The 21,605-nt window shown below is 43.2% G+C and overlaps 1 protein-coding gene across 1 annotated transcript in view; it reads left to right on the plus strand.

Moving 5' to 3' along the window:
• LOC144763712 (uncharacterized) overlaps positions 1 to 21,605 on the plus strand; it is a 3,323,440-nt gene that overhangs the window by 2,862,866 nt on the left and 438,969 nt on the right. The window contains exon 10 of the mRNA XM_078649576.1: positions 21,281 to 21,355. Coding sequence (XP_078505702.1) covers positions 21,281 to 21,355 — 75 coding nt within the window. The remainder of the gene's footprint in view (positions 1 to 21,280; positions 21,356 to 21,605) is intronic.

A 21,605-nucleotide genomic window follows, 5' to 3' on the forward strand; every position in this document is an offset into this window, starting at 1 on the left:
CAACTCTGTTTTACAATATCACCTTAATCAAAGTTCTCTATCTTACACATTAAAAATCCAGCACCATAGAGACAATCAGCCACACTTGCCAATTCAGATTTAGTAATGTTTTTATTCCTTATTCTCAAAAATAATGATACTAGTGCCTCACCAATGCACCCTTAGTGGTCTTTTTCCACATACAGGCAAGCACACTTGCTAAACTATACAGCTCAACATGTATTACTATGTACGTTTTGTTTATCCACTCTCCGTAACTTATTTTTTGCTGATCTAAGCACTTCCATATTTACTTTATATATTTGAACAATCACATCAATAAAAAAAATGCAGAACTCTAACAATCTAACACATTTTCACATTTGTATGAAATTGTTTAGAAAAAAACGTAATCGCATAAAAAGGTAGTTCAAGCCTCCATTGTCTTACAAGTATATTTCTTTATAAAGTAGAATGAAACCTAGGCACCCTTCCAGACCTGTAAGTATTTGGGTTATTAGTTGAGGAGGGTGGAAACCCCACTGAGGCAATAAAAACAGTCCTTGTCAGGAATAAAGCAAAAACACAACACAAGCATAAAGCAATAATAAAGCAAAAACACAACACAAGAAAAAATCTCAAAGCAATATACAAATAAAGGTACATTTTAATAAATAAAATATCAGAACTACAAAAATACAACCAGTAGAACCAGAGGTATTCATTGTTACATTTTTAAGGCAAAAATAGCACCTACCAGCACAAACCACCAACTGAGCTAATCTGCTTGTGCAGGAGTGGGAGAAAGTCACAAGTTCAGGTCAACCACAGTAGAGCGCAGGATAGATATAGGGACCAGGTTAGTGCTGATGAGAATTGTAACTTATGTCCTTGATGCAAGGCTCCATGTCACTCAGTGTCAGTTCTGATCAGGATATGCGTGAGCTGCAATGCAAGGTCCTGTGTCGAGTTGTGTTGCGCTGCGTCAGTGCTGATGAGGAGCTGTGAGGGCTGTGAAACGAGGTGCTGCCTCAGATTGTGCTGCGCTCTGTCATTTATGATGAGACCGCTGATCAGGAGCTGCAAGGGTTTGCGATGCAAGGTACTTCACCAAGCTGTGTTGTTGTGCCTTGGATTTGATGGCACCCACAATTAAATTGGCAGGAGTACACTCTGGTGCCAGCCAAGGGTTCAGTACCTGGGCACACCTCTTGGGGATCAGTACTCACTCCCGGCAGAGGCCAGTAGCTGGTCTCAGGCACGTCCAGTTCCAGGTCCAGACAGATCGAGTGCCGCAGTTGCAGGGAGGCCTCTGAAGCTTGAGGTGTTCCTGTAGTTCACACAAGAGGTTAGCCAACTGACCCTTGGGGTCACTCTTGGTAGCCTGGGATGAAGGCAAGTAGGTCCAGTCTTCCTTCTCAGCCAACAAGATAGTCCAAGCAGCAGGGCAGTCCTTCTTCAGTAACTTCCATAGATCCAGGAGTGTTCTGATGTGTGGCTCTGGATGTCTAATATTTATACCTGGTGCCAGCCTTTTTGTGAGTAGACTCCCTGTCCTACCCCAATACCTAGTTCTTGAAAGTTCTCCCCTGTCCCCTGTCAAGGTTTCAAATTGTGAAAAAAGTCAGGGCACACCTTGTGTCAGGTTCTTTGTGTGTGCAGGAGCAACACCCTTTGAAGTGTAAGTGGGGCTGCCTCCTGAGTCATCCAGCCTGGATGGCCCATCCTGTTCACTTTTAAGCCCCCTTTGTGTTACTGCCTGGAAGCAAATCCAACAGCAGAGCCTTTCAGTCATGCAGAAGGCACAAATGGTTAGTGCATAAAAGTGCCAACTTTCTAAAAAATGCAATTTTCTGAATTGTGACTTACAGTCCTACTTTACTATTAAAGAGTGTTTTGAATTACAATTAATTTGAGTGTAAATAGATATCTCTATCTGCTCTAGATATCTCTATCTGATCTCAATCTAAGATTAGCACTTATTAAATGTAATAAGGTAACCCAGTGTTAGTCAATTTGAAATATAGGTCTTACAACAGCGAAAAATGAGTTTAGGAATGTTTCACTACCATGGCATGTAAAATGTAAGTAAACACGTCTAACTTTGTAAATACAATGCACCATGCCCTACCTTCGTGGTGATTTATAGCTATTAACATGGACATTTTAGGCCTAGAAAAGTGTTTTTGGGCAGGTCTAAATAGCAGTTTAAAACTGCTCTACCCGCTGTTGTGGCAGGCCTGATAAATGTTTTTAAAGGCTACTTTTGTGGATAGTACAATGAGTACTGCAGCCCATTCGCAGCATTTAATTTACAGGCACTGGGTACATGCAGTACCATTTATTAGACTTACAAGTACATTACGTGTGCCAATTAGATATAGGCTAATTTTACCTTGTTTGAAGGCGAGAGTGCAAGCCCTTTACGACTGGTTTGCAGGGAAAAAGTGCAAAGAGTCCTAATGCAAACAAAAGGCAAAATTCTGGAGGATATCCTGCTAGAAAGCCCAGATCCAACAAGGCTCATATTGTATAGTAATGTAATAATGTTGCAGTTTGAACTGGTAAAGTCAATATTTAACGATGTTTGAATGTCTTTTAGTTGTCCATATCCCACAATGTTTCAATTACTCAGCACTCCATTTTCTTTCTGATCTTCGCTCTATCCAGCCTCTTGTTGTGTAGCCTTCAAGATTTGTACCTCTTCAGTCCAGTGGAATGACATATCAATCCAAGTGGCAGATAATAAGGGGTGTGCGAAGTCCTTTGACTGATAACTTTATTCTTTTTTTCACTCTGTCCCACTACCATTCGCTGCCTCTCAGTGCTCCATCAGATTGTGACTTTTATTTCTCTTCTCAGAGTTCTAGTCTCTGGCATAAATCCATGCTTAAATCCTGATACCCTGTACTCTCTCAGAAGTTTCCCTTTTGGAAGCCTCAAACATGTGATCCCTGCCCAACCCCTCTCTCCATCAGTCTACCTGCCACATCATTCTCTGCATAGAGCCCTTCCCACCAGCACCCCCATCTGTTTGTGGTCATAGTGATGATTGCATCTGAAATTTTCTCCTACAGAATGCCTGGACTAAGGCACATTTGGCACCGCAAAACCATGATGAAGGAAGAGGGTCTTGTTAAACTTTTCAGGTGAAAGCAGGAACATTTGGGAAACTATTCACACTTTGTAGCAGGCAAAGTCAACAACCTTCCTCCAACATTTTGGGTTATGTTTAGACTTCACTCACTGTTATAGATGATACACATGCTTTTTGTGACTGCTTCCTCTAGCAGAATGCTACATTATCCTGGATGGAGGTACATCCATGGTGTACTGTTGCGCTCCAGCCTGTGGAGCAATTGATGATTACTGGCAACTCATTTTCCTTTGCAAAGATTGATGGGTTTTATGCTATACCCATGGGCTTCATGGTAAAATTCGGTCAGTGTCTCAGAACTGTGGCCCTTATGTTTGCTCTGTTTTTCATGTGCAATGTATTTTGTAATTACATGATAGTTGGTTTCCTTTTAGGAGGACAGTGTGATTGTGATCCAATCCTGATCTCTCATTGAGTTGCACTGACACTATTCTGATGTATTGCCCTAGAAAGAATGTCTTCCATGATGCTTCCTGTGACAGCATCCATAGAGTGCCTTCTCTACCTGAATTTGTGTTGCACATAGCCCAATGGCTGCCCAGCAACAGCACAATTAATAAACTAAGTAATATGTGATGCCTTTCCCACTTCCTTTGGATCTGAGTCAAGCCTGGAAGATACGTCTAGCAACAGAAACCTGTATTAAGGGTTGCCTGTGATTTGGCAGCTCATCACTCAACCTAAACCTCTTGGTTCTCTCCCTCTTTCTTTTCTCTGTTTCCAATCGTGCAAGCTTAGGTAGATGCCCTTTCAATCAATTTGAGAGACATCTGAATTGCAGGTGGCAGTCAAAATGTGTGGACAGTGGTTGACCCTATGTTGTGCTTAACTTTGAATATATGTTGGCACCCCATTTGACATCTGAAGAAACTCGTACTTGAATTGAAAAAGGCATGGACAATTTACAAGGCTCTATGTTGCTGTGAATCCCGATGCTAGACTATATATTATACTGTAAAAATACCACAGCTACTGTACTCTAGAACAAAAAGGAAGTCTTTCCTGCATGTGGACAGGATCTGCCTTACTTTGTAGTGAAGTCTTTAGACCTTTCTGATGGAGACTTAATGGGAAGTCTTGCTTGAAAAGAAAGATAGTGACTAAGATCAGAAGGCAATCTGTCCTGATGCCTAGTGTGCACCAGAAGGTTGACAATCAGGATGGAGGCTAGCTTAGCAGGCCCAAGCAGATACACCTAATGGGTGAGCCAGTTTCCTGTGTTTTCACGCCCTCACCCACTCTCTTCAATCTGCTCATGGAGCCGTTAACTGAAATTCTGAAATCATCAAACATCAATTATCACATGTACGCTGATAACACACAACTTTACCTAAAAATCCCCTCCCTTGAAGATATTAGGTCTCTTAACACAACTCTACAAAAAACTCAAAATGTATTGTCCTGCAACCATCTCAAATTAAATACTCTCAAAAGCGAATTCCTTTTAATTGCATCCCCTCATTGCTGAAGGGGTAAAACATTTAACAGCCCTCAATTGCATTCCACAAGTTATCGACTCCACAAAATCATTGGAAATAACTTTCAACACGAATTTGACTATGTAGGAGCACATCAGCTCAACCACCAGAGGAGCTAACTTACAAATGAGCATATTAAGGAAAATTAAACCCATCCTTCCCTTCGATGACTTCAAGTCAGATGTTCAAGCCCTAGTAACCTCCAGGCTGGACTATGGAAATCTAATCCTTTGGGCCTTCCAAGATCAAAGTCGGGCCCCCTTAGGGCCTTCCTTAACTCAGCTGCTAGGCTCATTTCTGGATCCAAAGGCAACAACCACATCATGCTGGATTTGAAATCACAAAACTGTCTCCCTCTTGATGCAAGAATTCAGTAAAAAATTGCCTGCATGACACGCAAAGCCTTACACTCCAACACCCCAAGGTACATTGCAAAAAAACTGGAGCTATCTGGTGGTGCTAGATTCTCAAGAATGTAAAATGTAGTTGAGCTTATATAGCGCACAGCTACCCGCAGTGGGTTTCCCGGCGCTTGCTTAGGGAACCCTTCCTGGTATTCCCCTGTGAGATAGCAGGGTATCCACAAGGTGAAAGTCAGGCATCCCGCCGCGAGGGGCCGTTGTGGAGATTAAGCAAGCTATTGCCCAGAGTCGCAGAGTGTGAACCCGTGAGTCGAGGAGGCACCGGGGCGAGAATTATCGAGTCCGTGGAATTTTTAGCCCAAGACCCCGCCGAGGCGGGGAATTGAACCCTGGTCCAGGACCGATCTCAGCTTCCGGGTCTGCTGCCTCTAACCCCTGAGCCACACTTCTCCACAAGCACTATGTCCTTACTATTGAAACCACAGAATTTTAAGAAGAAGAAAACTTAAAATCTGGCCTTTTATGGCATTGCCCCAAGAATATGGCATTCTTGGACCTCTACTCCCCAGCAATGATAATGCACACTACCTGCACTTGTGATCTGTCGCCTGGCACTATGGCCTGTTATGTTTCTCTCTTTGGGACTACAGGGAGTTCTTCACCCTCTCCTTATTACTCGGACTTCCTGTACTGTTATTCTTACTGTTATTATTACATATTATCATCTGCTTAGCTTGTTTTCTCTCAACCTGATCATTTAAAAAGCGCTCTGATACCCTGTTAGATCTTGTTTGCACTATATAAAACTCTAAATAAGTAAATATAAATAAATACCTCCTAGATGGCAGCAAGGCTCCAGCTGGGACGAATGGAGACAACCTAACAGGTAAGACAAGATGCTTTCAAGGAACAGGAGACAGCTGGAGGAAAACTCAGAGCAGCCAGGAACTGGAACAACTGGAACGACTGACAAAACCAGGAATAACCTAGATTAAGTTAAGGAAGAGGAAACACTCAACAGGACTGACAAAGCACTGCGGCTCAAGTAAAGGAATTCCTTCCTTTTATATCCTAAAGACAGGAAATTTCCTTAAAGGCTGCAGTGCTGCGATGTTTGATTTCAAAATCTTCACAGGAAATAATGGCGTGGCAGCCATTTTGGAATGGGTAATATGTGTATCCCAGAAATCCTCACAAGAGAATTCTGGGATAAAGGAAGATTTAGGAAAATGGAGGCGCTGAAACCTTCTTCTATCAGGATCCCCAAGGAAGAACAGCAAGGACTCTGAAGTCTTTACCAGTAGTATGGCTGCCATTGGGTACGTTTGTTAAGGGAATGCAGCGTAACCAAGGAAGATGCTTGTCCGGCCCCCTGGATGGGGTGACAGGCATTGTGTGACACAATTAGATTTTTAGATGAAGCAAGCAAGAAAAAACATCAGAGAAAATCTAAGTTATTTTTCTAGTGATATCTTGAGGCAAGATGTACAAACCCCTTTTGCAGTCGCACACCATGCAATTTGCAAAATCACAAGGTTTGCAACTGAAAAGACTAATTTGTGTTTTATTAAACCCATTTTGTGGGGTGAGAAAGCCTTTCCAAATCACAGAATGGATTTTGCTGATCATAGTTAAAAAGGCATGTGAAAAGTGCATCTACTCCTAATTGTGAGTAGCAGTAGTATATTTCAGTGGATTACAAACACAGTTGCAGTTGATCAGATACGAACACAGGTGATAAATTATTCTTAAGGGGAAAGTGTCATCTTAGAACGCCTCCTTCTTTGTGAAATGTGTTGATATCCTCTGAGAGAGTAGGCAGTGATCCATGGTACCACTGCCGGCTTACACCAATATGTATCCGAAATGTAAACATTTTTTATTAACGCTGCACCAGCTACTCTAAATAATATTGACTGTTTGAAAAACGTTTCCTGCAGGGAAATGCAAACTTAGGCACTGTGGTCTGTTGTTCCTTGAAGGCCACCTTCCCTGTGATGTAGCCAATCTCAGGGGTTCTCAAATAGTGACATACCGAATAAATAAACAAAAGGAATCCACTAGGGTAGTGTCGGTGATCCCTACAATGGTGGGGAGCAACCAGTGTTGTTTAAATACCCCTCACACACCAAAAGGCCCCTTGGTGTCATGCTTCATCATCGGGGTCTTCGCAAACCTCTACGGAATGCGGCGTGCTGTGACTCACGACTACGTAGGAGCACTGAAGGTGAACTATATGTTGGTGTGTGGAGTAATAGTGTGTGAGTGGTGAGGTGAAAGTGTTGGTTAAAAAATACCTGGCTCGTAGGAGAAAAACAAAACAATTTTTTATTAAATCCTCGGCTGGTATCATTAAAAAAGTGCAGGCGAGGTTGTTTTTACTGATTATGGTAAGTCAACCTCAAAAGTGCGTCGACATGTTTTGGAGTTGAAGACTCCTTCTTCAGGACGAGGATGTGCACTAGTTATCCTCACCTTACTCACATGTGTATGTAGATGTTAAAGTGTGCTCTACAAAAATATATATAGTGAAATGTACCTATCTGTTTTTAAGAAAAAGTCTGTTGCGCCCAATTGGCGATATACAGAACTTATAGTTAAGGGCTAAGTAGCCTCATGAGCCAAATGCGTCGTATTGGGGGTTCTCTGTTCTGCTCAATGTAGCAACGGTTACAGCATGGCCAGGTAGGCTCTCATCCCCTCAACGCGGCTCCGACGAAGCCGCGTTGAGGGGATGAGAGTCTACCTGGCCATGCTGTTTTTCTCCTACGAGCCAGGTATTTTTTAACCAACACTTTCACCTCACCACTCACACACTATTACTCCACACACACCAACACATAGTTCACCTTCAGTGCTCCTACGTAGTCGTGAGTCGCAGCACGCCGCATTCCGTAGAGGTTTGCGAAGACCCCGATGATGAAGCATGACACCAGGGGGCCTTTTGGTGTGTAAGGGGTATTTAAACAACACTGGTTGATCCCCACCATTGTAGGGATCACTGACACTATCCTAGTGGATTCCTTTTGTTTATACATATTGCCAGGGGAGACAGAATCCACTTCTTCCTCTCCCCCCCCCCTTTTGTTAATTACTTATACCGAATAAATAGTCATTAGGCAGGACATATAACGACCATTGGTCACTGGAGATTTGGCGATGCGACCTAGTAGTACATAGATCAAATTACAAAATCAGACAGTTTCCAAATATTTCGTCCTCAAGTTTCAACCTATCTCTTAGTACATCAGGCCCCTGAAAGATTTGGTATGGAGAGCACTTTAGTGGTGCACAAGCCAGCTGGTTAAAAGAACATGGAATGGCTACCAAATAGAATCTTGCAGTGTAACTCAAGAATTCAGTCTACAAACCAAGGGTGAGCCAGTAATTCCTAATGGACTTGTGGTAGAGAGTGTTTATTACTTAAATTATGCCAATGTCAGTGTTAGACCTCGCATGGTTTTCCCCTGTATTTTTGCCTGTGCCTCCTGTGTTTTGCTGTGTGCATGGCTACATTTTTGCTGGTCTAGATGCTTTGGACCCTATGCACTGCTGATCAGTGGGCCCTTTGCACTGCTGATAAGTGTCAAAATGTAAGTGCTCCCTCTGTGAATTTCGAATATGAAGTGGTGTTTCCATGGTTGGCTTATTTGACTTACTACTATGTTCCTAGTCCAGTGCACTGTGTGTGCCCAGGGCCTGTAAGTCCTGCAGCACTGGTTGTGCCCCCCACACAAGCAGCCTCTAAAAAGGTTCTAAGACCTGCCACTGCAGTGTCTAGACACAGTCTGGTACTGCCATGTCGACTTGGCAAGTGCACCCACTTGCCAGGCCCTAACCTTCGCTTTACTTACTTTTGAGTCACCCCTAAGGTAGGCACAAGGTACCCCTGTGGGCAGGGTGCAGTGTATGTGAAAGGTATGACAAGTCCTGATGTGTGTAACATGTCCTGATAGTGAACTACTGTGAATTTCGTTTTTCCCTATTGACAGGCTATCTGTCCCATAGGATAGAATAGGAGTTTTATAACATCTTATAAGTATAACTTCCAATTGGGACAAGATGGAAAGATAGAGTTTAGTATGTCTAAACTCAGAATATAAAAGTGCATATTTTAGTAAAGATGATTTTTGTATTGTGTGTTGGAAAATACCACTTTTAGAAAGTGGGTATGTTCTTGCTTTGCCATCCTGTGTGCCTCTGCTGGTTTGTGGATTGACTGTCTGGCTTTGGAGTGACAGGGCTGGGGATATGCATTCACTGTAGATAGCCAGTCATTTTTCCTAAGGGAACAAATCCCATGAATCACAAGACCCACTCTCTTGTAATTAAGTTTGTGGAGGCAGACCCTTAAGCTTGTCTTCCCATCTGCGAGCAGAGTCATGGTGGAACAGAGTTCGGCAACTGCAGATTGGAGCATCTCTAGGACCTGTCACTTTGGGCCATTGATCAGAAAGAATTGCACCTCACAACACACTTTGTAAGGGGTATGAAGATTTGCAAATGGCCATATATGCTCTTTTGCAGAAAACAGCTTGAGTGATCTGTAGCTAGGTTGTGTTTGTCCTGGTTTATTTATTTATATTTATTTATTTATTTAGATTTTTTTATAGTACGAACCAGACCCAACAGGGTATCGGAGCACTTTACAAATGATCAGGGTGAGAGAAAACGAGCTAAGTAATAATAACAGTCAGAATAACAGTGTAGTACCAAGGAGGGGTGAAGAGCTCCCTGTAGTCCCAAAGACAGAAACATAACAGGCCATAGTGCCAGGCGACAGATTGCAAGTGCAGCCAGTGTGCATTATCAGTGCCGGGGAGTAGATGTCCTGTGAGCTAGAGCAGGCATTTGTTCATCAATAGCACTTTCACATGTATTTTGAAAGACGCCGGTGAAGAATTAACTCGGGTTTCAGAAGGTAGGGAATTCCATATTCTTGAGGCAATGCCATAAAAGGCCAGATTGTACGTTTTCTTCTTCTTAAAATTCTGTGGTTTCAATCATAAGGACATAGTGCTTCTTGAGGATCTAGCACCACCAGATAGCTCCAGTTTTTGTGCAATGTACCTTGGGTGTTGGAGTGTCATGCAGGCAATTTTTTACTGAATTCTTGCCTCGAGAGGGAGACTGTTTGGGGGAGTTGAGGTGTGTCCTGGCTCTCCTGGATGCATCAGGGCTCGGTTGAATAGACCTGGGCTGCATTTAGAGTAGGTGGTGATTTCTTTCCACCTGAACGGGCCTGATATGCCTTACACAATGCTGTCTCCACCTCCTGTCGGAAACCTTGACCAGAGAAGACAGAACTGGTTTTGACTGAGCACAGAGCCTCTCTGCCACAAGAGAACAAAGAGAAATGTAATATAAATATTGGGGCCCAGAACTTTAGAATACTTCTGGACTCAAGAGGAACCTCCGGCAATGAGAAGAACTGGGAAAGCTGAAGGAGAAGTACTGCCCCTTTACTGTGTGCTCTCTGGAGTTGGCCTGCTGTGTCTGCTTTTGCCATGGAGAGGGTAAGGATTTTGTTGTGTGATGTGTATCCTACTTGAAGAAGATCTCAAAGGGCTTGAAATAAAGCTTGCCTCCTGATCTGAAGTCTCAGGGACACAAAGACATCACCACCAGCTCCCCTAAACTTCCTTGCTGGTAGTTCTATCCTGCAGAGAGGTGCCTGTTGCTGTGTTGGGCCTCTGGAGGTTGTTCCTGCTGTTGGTAGCTGTAAAGAGAAGCAACTAAGAGAAGCACAACGCATAAGCACCCGTTTTCTGTTGCATCGCTGCTGTGCTGCTGAAGAAACTGACGCAGCGCCTGCCCGCGGCTGGAGAAATCCGAAAAACTTTTGATAGCATTGTTCGTCCCAGACTGTGGGAAAAATTAAAGAACTGGGGCATTCCGCAATCCTTAATGAATGCTTTCATCGCCCTGTACACTGACACCTGGGTAAAAGTAAGAGTTTTACTCTGGATGGTCAACAACCGTCAAAATCATGACCAACAGAGCTTAAAGCAATGATGCATATTGGCACCACTACTCTTTAATCTATACCTAGCAGACCTGCCTGAGTGGCTGGCTCTCTCTCAAGAATTTCCGCCCAGAATTGCATTTACTAAAATTCAATAAATGCAATATGCAGACAATACGATTCTCTTCGATCAAACCCAGGTGGGCCTCCAGAGGCTTTTTGACTCATTGACCTCGTACTGCAAAAAAAGCGCTTTAGAGATCAACTTCACCAAAACGAAGGTGATGATTGTATTAAGACAACGAGCAAGAAAGCGCTTCTGGCATATCGACAGGAAATCAATAGAGGTACTGGCCGCATATAAGTATCTGGGAGTCTGGATTGATCATAGAGGAAGACCTGCTCCGCATATTGCTGCAATGTAAGGAGTGGCTCACTGCCTGGAGGGCGCCTTCTTAAGAACCAAGAAAGCCCTTCATTCTACCGATTTCTCACCGTTAATTCGAGTGATAGGTGCCAAACTTCTACTGACTATAGCCTTTGGCGCACTAACCTTCAAAGTCAAAATGTTCACTTGGACAGAGCACAATCAGCCTGTTTTTGCAGAGTGTTCCATCTACCCAATTCATCCTCTCAAGCCCAAATCCGCAGAGTTTAGCCTGCCTTCCCACCATTGGATCATGAAAGCAAGATTTATTGCCTACTGCTTAAAAATTAAAAAGGCCCATGACCTCAAACTAAAGAGTCACATCTGGTCCCTGCTCCATAACCCTAGAACTGCCTGGAGTCCATTTTTAACACACTGCTTGGGTGTACTAGAAGCTCAAGATATATGGTCCAGCTCGTTCACCACAGGTGTGGCCGCAAAAGTATTGACCACACAAGCAAAGATCTTGTCAGTGGGACATGATGCACTTTCTGTGAAAAATCTCTTTCATGGTAGCTGGGCGTCAAAACGCTATGCTTGTGAAACCCCACCACACTATTTGTAATCCACCATGAAGCCATCAGTGAAACGTCATTTAATGAGACTACGTTCTGGCCTAATCCCGCTGATGGCCTATAATTATGGCCAGAGGTATGAGTAAGTTACGCCCTCTCAATGCCATTTCTGCGGCAACGGGGAAGAATCCTTAATTCACGTTTTATGCATTTGTAGCACCTTACGCCCCTTGCGTACTTTTTGACTGCGTCCAATCTGGCGTATCCTCAATGTGCAGACATGCCAAAAGGCCCTAGAGGAGTGCATGAAGGGTGACTCTGCTCAGATGGCCACCTGTTTTGTAAAATACATGTCTGAATTCAAATCTATTTTACCTGTAGACAATTGCTATGAATTTCAGCCATGCCAGTCTTGAACATTCTTCTATTATGAACTCCTTTTTAACAGAGAATTGACATTGTTTTAACACCTTTTTGTAAGAATTCCAATGATTTTAATTAATTGTGCATTAAAAATGTATCTTTTAACTTTGCACTTACTCATAGAAAGATTCCCTTTCTATGGCCTACAGCAAATAGTTGCCATGAAAGAGCTTCTGGCTTAAGATGTTTATTTCTTTGACTCACATGCATTTGTGTACGCATTTCATTCCAGGCAGCTCATAGAGGTGCTTCTTCATAAATGCATATATATCACATCTGCAAGAATGTTTTGGGACTTATATATTTGAGCCTAATAGGCGAGCAGCAGAGCTGTGAATGCAGTAGAGAATGGGGGTGGTTCTGAATCGTGGGGAACTGGTACTCTTTTAGTTGGCCCTAAGGATTCGAGAGAAGCCAATGATTCTTTGTAGCTGGTAGACCGGGTGTCTCTTTGAGAGAACCAGGAAATTATCCTAAACTGTGGTGGGATTTGGTTCCTGAGCTTTAAATCGGTTTGTTTTCTGAAGCGTAACACGTATGGCATATGGTCCTCGTCTGCACCAGCTACAAATAAGGGGAGCATCAGTGAAATATGGACCACTGGTGCCAAACCACTGGTCTGCCTATCGTTGCAGGGCAACTGGCCCAAATTTAAAGATGGGGCAGGAGTCCTCCAGCAGGTGAGTGCAGTGTGAGACTGTATTCACATTATGAGGATGCCTACCGAGTTCCTCGGGCCTCCCTGCCTCCCCCATCAGGAGCCCCTGAGGAGTTCACTAAATGTTGCATAACTTACTATGTAGCACACAGCCACAGCACCTCCAGCCAGTCTACAGCAGTATTGCAACTTGGACACAGGTGCAAAGGCAATCCGTCATCTATACAAGGGCACGCAGCCATGTGAATTCTCATATGTTACAATGCAAAGCACAAGGTGCACAAGCATGATTGGTTAGGGTTAGCTTGTAGCAGTTCAAGCCCTCCCGATCTCACCAGCGGGGATCTGCCTTTTTCCGTGGGGAGGCTGCACTGCCTCAAAACGAATGTACCTTGGCTCTAAGAGGCTATTCCCTTCTTTTGCAAAGGTTATAACCGACCTTTTCTCTTGGTAGGATTTGAAGTGGTTAAACATTTCAAAAACACGTTAAGGTTTGCGCAAGCCATACACGTTTAAATGTCCTACCGTGGGATACTCCCTAAGGCTGCTCGGCAGGCATGTATTTAAAACTGCCCATTTTGTTTAGCATACCCTTCTGCTCATTGGAATCTACTGCTTGTATAAAAAGACATCTCTTGGCGTATAGTTCGAGGCTGTGATGCTGATGGCTTTGTATATGTATTTAAGTTTCATCTTGATGAAAAAAACGCCCCAGGTAATTCTTGGAGGTGCAAGTGCGGTATAGTAGTGGGTTGGGGTAAACCACTGATTGCAAAGAGCCTTGATTTTAATTCCAGGGACAAGGCCAGTCGTATTACCCTACTTTTTCATAGGGGTTATTATCCCCAATGTATAGGCCATGGAGTAGAGTAAGCTAGGTAAAGACAAGGTGGTCGGTCTAAAATGCTTTGAGGTTTTTGGGCACCGTAGTGATAATATAGTAAAAATTAGAAAACCACAGATGTTAGAATGAGATCATAGTATATCATTTGTCAAGTCTTCTTTTTTAACTGCCCATGCCATTCGCTACGGTGCATGGTATAGAATTGCAAAATGTCTTCTATGTCATGCATTGATATAATTCATACACATGGAAAATCTGAAAGATAATATAAAACGTACCCTTATTTGCATATAAGGATAAAAGGAATACTCCTGATACCAGAAACACTTAAAATCTCCATCCCCATAATTGTTCACCCTTTCCCCCCCCTCTCAGCCCCACCCCTTGCTTCGCCCCAAACCCACCCCTGGTCCACAGCTCAATTTAGTGAGCCCTGCACTTATTTTTCCCCATTTAAAGCACTGCATAAATGTATGCTCATCCTGCCGCTCGGGTGTAAACAAAGCGGTGCAATGTGGTTGCCTCCAGCCAGGGCTTGCCAGTGTTATTAGTCGATGTACTTGAGCGTCGGGCGCAGGTGCTTTGGAACAACTGCAGGCGCGTGCTCCAGCGCGTGCCAAGAACCCTTAGCTCAGGTGCGTTATCGCTCGTGGTCATGGGCAGTTCATCATTTCTCAGTCTTTAATATCAGCCTTCTGAGATGAATAGAATAGGAGGCAGCTTTCATTGGGTCTGCCTTGACCTCTTCTCTGTAGCTGATGCTGGGCCTGGTGCTTACTTTCATTCCTTTGTGGGCGAAAAATTGCTTCCCTTTCATAAGATGAATGCAGTGTAATATAACCAGGCTACTAGAGAAAACCAACTGCAGGCTCCATTTGTGTGCATCTCAATGGAAGAAGTGGCTGCTCTTTAACTTCTCCTGTAAAGGGAAAAGGAAGCACCGATCTAAAAAGTGAAATATTAACACACGCTTTGGCTTTTTTAAAATGGCGTGATTCGGTGGAAGATTGTTAGGAGAATGATCAGTGCCTCCTTCGCTGGTTCCAAATTGTTACTATTTTGGGAAATGTGAGACGTGTTTGTTATTACAAAAAGTAACTGATTTAGAGTCATATTGATCATTATATCATGCAGAGCAGCACACCAAGTCACCTTGCTGCAATGCGTGAAAGAGGAAGGGCAGGAATGCGCTATACTTAACATTGTATGGTGCATTCCTGCCTTTTTCCAGCGTTGATGCACAATGTCCTGCCTAGCGCCAGCACAGGCACTCTTGCACCATGGTACACGGGAGCCTGAGTTGGAGGCAGGAGTGCATGAAGGTGCACCTTCCTGCACAAAAACAATCCCACATAGAAAGAGGAAAAAACGATGAGAAATAAACCTATTTCTCCTCGTTATGACTCACCAGGGTAGGTGTAGCAGTTTGGGCGCATTCTCAGGTGAGGTCTGCCACTTATGTTAAATCTGGGAATGCATCAAAATCCATGGGTTTTGCGTAGAAACACCCCAGAACCATCCATGGAACGTCTCTTGAGGGCAGAGTAAAGCAATGCAATGATTTGCGCTGCGTTGCGTCACTCTGGATTTATCAAGCCAGTCAGGGCCACGCAAGGGGGCCTTGCATGGCTTGATACATTGCATATTAATGTCTCCATCACTTTTGCATGCCATTGAGGGGTGCAAACGTGGCTCATAATAAATATGGCCCTAAATATCTGTCATAAAGCAGGTTAACTGGTGGAGCAGAAAAGACACACCTATTTTGCTGGAAGGACTTAGACTTTTTTGCATCCTCTGTGTGATCCTCTGCTGTGGCTTTTTGCTTGTCCTGCTGAGTGATTTGACACTGCCCATGGTTTTAGAGCAGAAGACTGAATAGGGCTTTCTAAGAGTAGCTCCATGTGAATTTCAGAGGGCATGCAAAAAGGATTTAATGGCTGGCTTGGGAATTTTTAAACAATGGTAGAAGATTTGGACTTTCTAAATGAGGCTTTCCAGAGGGGAGGGAATATTGAGATTTCATGAAGGGAGACTATAGCTGACCTCGTAGAGGAGGGAGTGATTAGGATTTGAAAGGTAATCTGAAATTTAGAGGTCACTTGCGTCCTTTTTTTGCAGAGGTTTTATCCTGCATGCTAGAGGATGTGTTATTTGGACTTTGTAGCGTGTGATAGTGAGGGTTTCTGGAAGGTACTTGTAGATGAGTCTGGATAAGTCTTCGAAGAGGTGATAATTGACGAGGCTTTGAAGGGAGGATCTTCTTGAGGCTCTGGAGAGGCTGTCTGGATGTTGCTGTGCAGAGGACAAAGTTGTTGCAAATCCAACATGAACCCAATCCTCTCTTCATTGTGGTGTCACCAATAAATGGCCCAAACTGATTGAACAGTGAGGGAAGACTGGGAAAGAGAGTAAGAGAGCGAAAACACAGCTTCTCCAATGTCTTTATGGGTCTCGACTAATGACATGATGCTATTCTGAGACCTCTCTTGTGGTGGTGTTCAAAAAGTAAGTGCGTATTGAATAGAGACCTCTACCTTAAAATGCAGATGACAGGCACATACTAATATCCCACTCTATGAGGAAATAGTTTTAGCAACGCAATTTTCAAATGGGTGATGCTCTTACCAGTACTTTCGCCAACGAGCCTGTGATGATCGATGCTGGCCGCCTGGAGATATCCCCAACAACCAAGCAAACGCAGTGGCTACAAGCACCAGTACCTGCAGAGGCACTGATTTACAAAAGCTGGGTAACCGAGCAGAAGGAGTAGGAACTGAAGAACCAAACATTGAAAAAGAAAACAAGTGTGTAATCTGAAATGCTGGAAGATGAACTTTAAGCTGTAGTGGATAAGCACAGAACACAATTACCAGGCAGTTGACAAATTAAATATGCAGCTTCTTGCGAAAGTAGATCAGCTCTGACCTGAAAGCAGCAGTCAAAGAGACAAGAGTAGCTGCTAAGATGTTAAAATACTATACCACCACCCTATCAGCTGAGCCACCAGCTTCCTATTCTCCGATCTCTTTGTATGTGTTGTAATACTTACCCTTGATGAGGCTATGGAAAGTATGCCTGGATGGAGCTTTGCTGAATGTGTAAGGAGTAGCTTTTGTACAGAATGTTTGAACTGGACATTAGAGATGGTGTGTGGATAGAGATTTGTAGAAGTAGACTTTAGTGGCCTTTTTATGTTCAAAATATTTTATTGAAATTTATAATGAAACAATAAAGAGATTATACAACAACGAGCATCAAAAGTAGCACTTACAAGGTTATATAGTAATAGTAATAGAATAAATATACAAATATGTTTACAAAACGCATATATCAACAAAGGAAAAAAAATAAAGGGGGACATATAGAAATGAAAATTTTATTACATAACGGAAATGTATCATCATGGGAGAGAATGTGGCCTAACGGCTAGGGCAGTCAACCTCGGAGCTGGGGACTCAGGTTCGGGTCACGGCAGGGACGCTCAACATTCTGTGATTCTGGGCAAATCACTTAATCTCCTGGTGCCTAAAAAAAGAAAAATGAATGTATGCATCTGAAACTTAACTGGTGTTCATTTAAAGTGCTCTGATAGCTTTGGGTCTAGTTTGCGCTATATAAAACTCCACAAAAAAAGAGCTACTTACCTTAAGTGCAAAAATCAGATATATTCGAGAACTATAGAACATAGTAGCAATTTGTTTATGAGTAATATGCTATGTAATATACAATTGGTTTCCAAAATAATTGATAATTAGAAATATTATGGATAACACCCAAAACAGTCAAGTTAGCTCCCCTTCTAGTAAAAATAATCCAAGACCACCATGCCTGAACCACCGCCTCGCATTCCACGTAAACACCAGACTACACCGTTCACCCAACTCACCCTAGCCTTTACCAAACAATTTGTGATTTATATCTGACATGTTAGTAGTTATGTTATGTTAATTTATATTTGTAGAGTGCCAAATCACATGGGGTCTCTAAGCGCTTGCAGCATAGACCAAGAACCCGGGAATCCCTTGTGCCCGCTGGGCTCAGCACAAATTAGGATGAACTTATCCAAGTGCCTCAGTGAACAAAATGGTCTTGAGTTTCCTCCTGAACGGTAGTAAGGTGGCTTATCCACGCATACTGTCCGGTAGCTTGTTCCAGAGCTGGGGGATCACAACTGAGAAGGCCCGTCCCCCGCCAGATGGCTCTATTAAAGCGCGGACAGGCCAACAAGCATGACCCAGATGAACAAAGGCATCATCCAGGCACATAAAGATTCAGACGGTCTTTGATGTAGTTAGGCGCCACTCCGTATTGTGCTTTATGTGCAATGCAGAGGCCCATGAAGCTGACCCTCTGCTTGATAGGGAGCCAGTGTAGCTGGTGTAGCAGGGGGTGGCTTGTGCTCTTCTTGGCAGTTTAAAAATGAATCTTGCAACATAATTTGAACCACCTGAAGTTCCCCCAGAAATTTATCAGGAAGCCCTATGTATACTGCGTTACCGTAGTCCAAGCGTGACAAGATTAGTGCTGACACGACGGTAGGCATGGTGGAAAGTGACAACAGGGTCGCAAGTTTCCGGAGTTGTCGATTCAGGCCCACACAGCTCAGCACTACAGCAGACACCTGATTGTTTAGAGTTAACTTGGTGTCTAGCCTGATAGTCAAGCTCTTCACGACTGGTACCGGTGTCAGGGTGGTGCCAAGCTCTTGTGGCGAGAAGAGGCTGGACCAGGGGTTGGCCCCTGTTGTAAGAACAAGCACCTCTGTCTTATCGGGATTTACCTTAAGTGAATTTAACGTCATCCAGTTCACAGTGAACCAGAGGATATTCTGAACATAAAGCTGTACCTGAGGGGAATTATCAACTCATACAATTAATTGGGTGTCATCGGCATAATTAAACACCTGACAATCCAGTTTCGCCAGTGTTTCTACCAATGACTGAAGGTAAATATTGAAGAGCAGGGGGAACAACACAGACCCCTGCGGAACACCACATGGCAGAGCGCCATACCTAAACGTACATTCTCCTAATTGGACCTTTTGAGTCCGATCCTCCAAGAAGGAGGCTATCCATTGAAGGACCGTCCCGGTGACTCCCAACCGACGAACACGGGCCAACAGCTGCGCGTGGTTCACCGTGTCGAACGCGGCTGAGGGGTCTAATAGGATCAGTGCTGAGGGGTTCTACTTGTCAGCTGCGAGCCTCAGTTTGTCCAGCACTGAGAGCATCACCAACTCAGTAATGTTGTGGGCCCTACATCCTGCTTGCAGTGAATGTAACCGCTGATGTTCTTCCAAGAAGGATGAAAGAACTCTAAGCACCTGTTGCTCGAGTACTTTAGCCAAAAACGGAAGCATGGAGTTGGGACAGAAGTTCATCAGATTGTTGATGTCCGCCCCAGCTTTCATCATCAGTGGAATCACCATAGCTTCCTTAAATTTGTATGGCGCCTTCCCTCTTGCCAAAGACAGATTTAATAGGGACAGCACCTCTGGCCCTACTGCAGGAATGACCATTTTAAAAACCCTAGGAGGGCAGGGATTTTCTGGTGACCCAGATTTTACTTTGGCCACAACATGGGCTAAACCATTTAAGTCAAGTGCAGGAAAGACTGGCAGAGGGCCGCCTTGAAAATCCGGTGAATCTACCACTGATAGAGGGCAGGGATTTATACGAGTGTTGCCTATTTCCGTAATAATGTCTTCAACCTTACCTAGAAAGAAGTCCTGTATCTTTTCACAGTCACCCTGATTGGCGACCGTCCTCTGTTATTTCTTTTGACTCAACTCCCTGATTACATTAAAGGTCTCTACTTTTAGGAGAAGAACAGGATGAGGGATGTGTATGTGAGTGCCCCACAAAGTGAGACTGGGTGCAAATATGCATATTTTTCACAATGGCACTTTGCATAGGAAGTCTGTATGTAAGAGCTGGATATAATTTGCTTCACTTGCTGTAGAAATGTGGGCAAAATTATATGAGATAAAGCAGAAATATGTGAGTATTGTAACATAGCGTTTAGCACAATTTTATCGGTGCAAAATGAACCCTTGCGTTCAAAGTGCATCTGAGGATGCATTTTGGCTAAGAAAATAGAGCCAAATGCAACAGAACACAAACAGCAGCAGACAGCAGCTGCTCATGCGTGTTAGTTCATTTTTCCTGTGTTCCTGCAGTAGGATAATTGTGGCAAAGTACTCTTGATTATGTGACTGGTATAATCGTGTACTGTACGGTAAAACTACCAAAATATTTCCTAACCCTTCAGCATAATTAAAATTTCCACCAGGCCTAGTGTGGATAGAGCTTTGGTGAGAGGACTTGGCTGGGTATTTTGCTTCAGTGGAATTCCCAATATGCTGATGATTTCGTGAGGCTCCTACCGTCATCTCAATCTGCCCCCATCGTCATCTCAATCTGCCCCCTCCGTCATCTCAATCTGACCCCTGCGTAGGTTTGAGGGGGCCAAACTATTTTGCTTCATGTGCAGGCTTGTCATAACAAAGTTTGAAGACCACTGGGTCACAGTTAAAGTCCAGTATACACCATAACAGGAGCCAGGTTATTTACTACTCAAACTTCACATCTTAACTGTATGGAGACCATTCACATATACATCATCCAGTAGATCACATACAGGAAAATGTGAAACATGGAATACCAAAATATCCAATGAGCATGTAGGATCTGTCAAAATACCGGCACAACTACCTGGTTTGCATCCTAAACTACAATTAATACTTTATATTTGTTCCATAGGGGACTTTGCCTATATACTGCTTATTTATAGTCAGTCCTTCATTCAAATATTACTTTCTATAACAAGTATGCACAGCGCCTGATTCTAAAGTTCAGTCATAAATGTGCGCTTGTGGGTTACACCTTCGCATAGGTGCATAAGGTGTCAATTTCCAGCGCTCCTACATTTTCTATTGCAAAAATATACACCTATACAATTTTGCATGAGAAAATCTGCAGCACCAGTGCAAATGTACTAGCTAACGTTTACATTTTTTTCTCTCTTGCAAATCTCTTTCCATACCCTCTCAATAATTTTGATGGATATTTCATTTCTCTACCCACAATGGGAAGGAATTCCCCCTGCCGTTGACAGAAGTAAATTAGTGACCTATTCTAGAGTGGTTGGAAATTGGTTTGTGAATTCCACAATTGCGTAAATGTGTGTGAAGTCGTAAACTTCCCGAACTGGAATGCTCCCTACTCACACACAGAGTAGATTCACTCACAAGGAAAGATCATTGTAAATCCTTCAATGAGAGCAAAATCAAATTAGCGAAATTGCAAAAGTAATTTGTATTCATAAAAAACCTATTTACGTATGCAAACCACATTTCAAACAACTTTGAAAGTTCGCCCCACTTGCACATGCAATGGAACCGTTTCCAAGATTTGCTCTATACTTAACTGTACACTAATAAAATTACTTTCCCATCCCTTTCACAATAGGGCACCAGGATGATCACATGAAGACTGATGTGAGAAATCTGACCGATTCTCAACTTTCATTCATGGACGTAGAAGGTAAGCTATGTTGTGCTCCTAAAACAGAATAAAAAATACTGCTTTGTTTTCCTTGAGTATTGTTTTACCAGTAAGATTTTCGTGTAATTGATTGTGTTTCTCTGTATTTGGCACTCCAAACATGTTCTAAGCAAAGACAGAAAGACAAGCTATTTTTGTTCCTCGTGGACTTGTGAAGTGCATAATTGCTCCTCTTTTGTTTAAGAGTTACACGCTTGCATTGCTGACATATTTTGCTCGATACTCCAAA

This window comes from Lissotriton helveticus, chromosome 6 (assembly GCF_964261635.1).
Source record: "Lissotriton helveticus chromosome 6, aLisHel1.1, whole genome shotgun sequence".
In the NCBI taxonomy this organism is placed as follows: domain Eukaryota; kingdom Metazoa; phylum Chordata; class Amphibia; order Caudata; family Salamandridae; genus Lissotriton; species Lissotriton helveticus.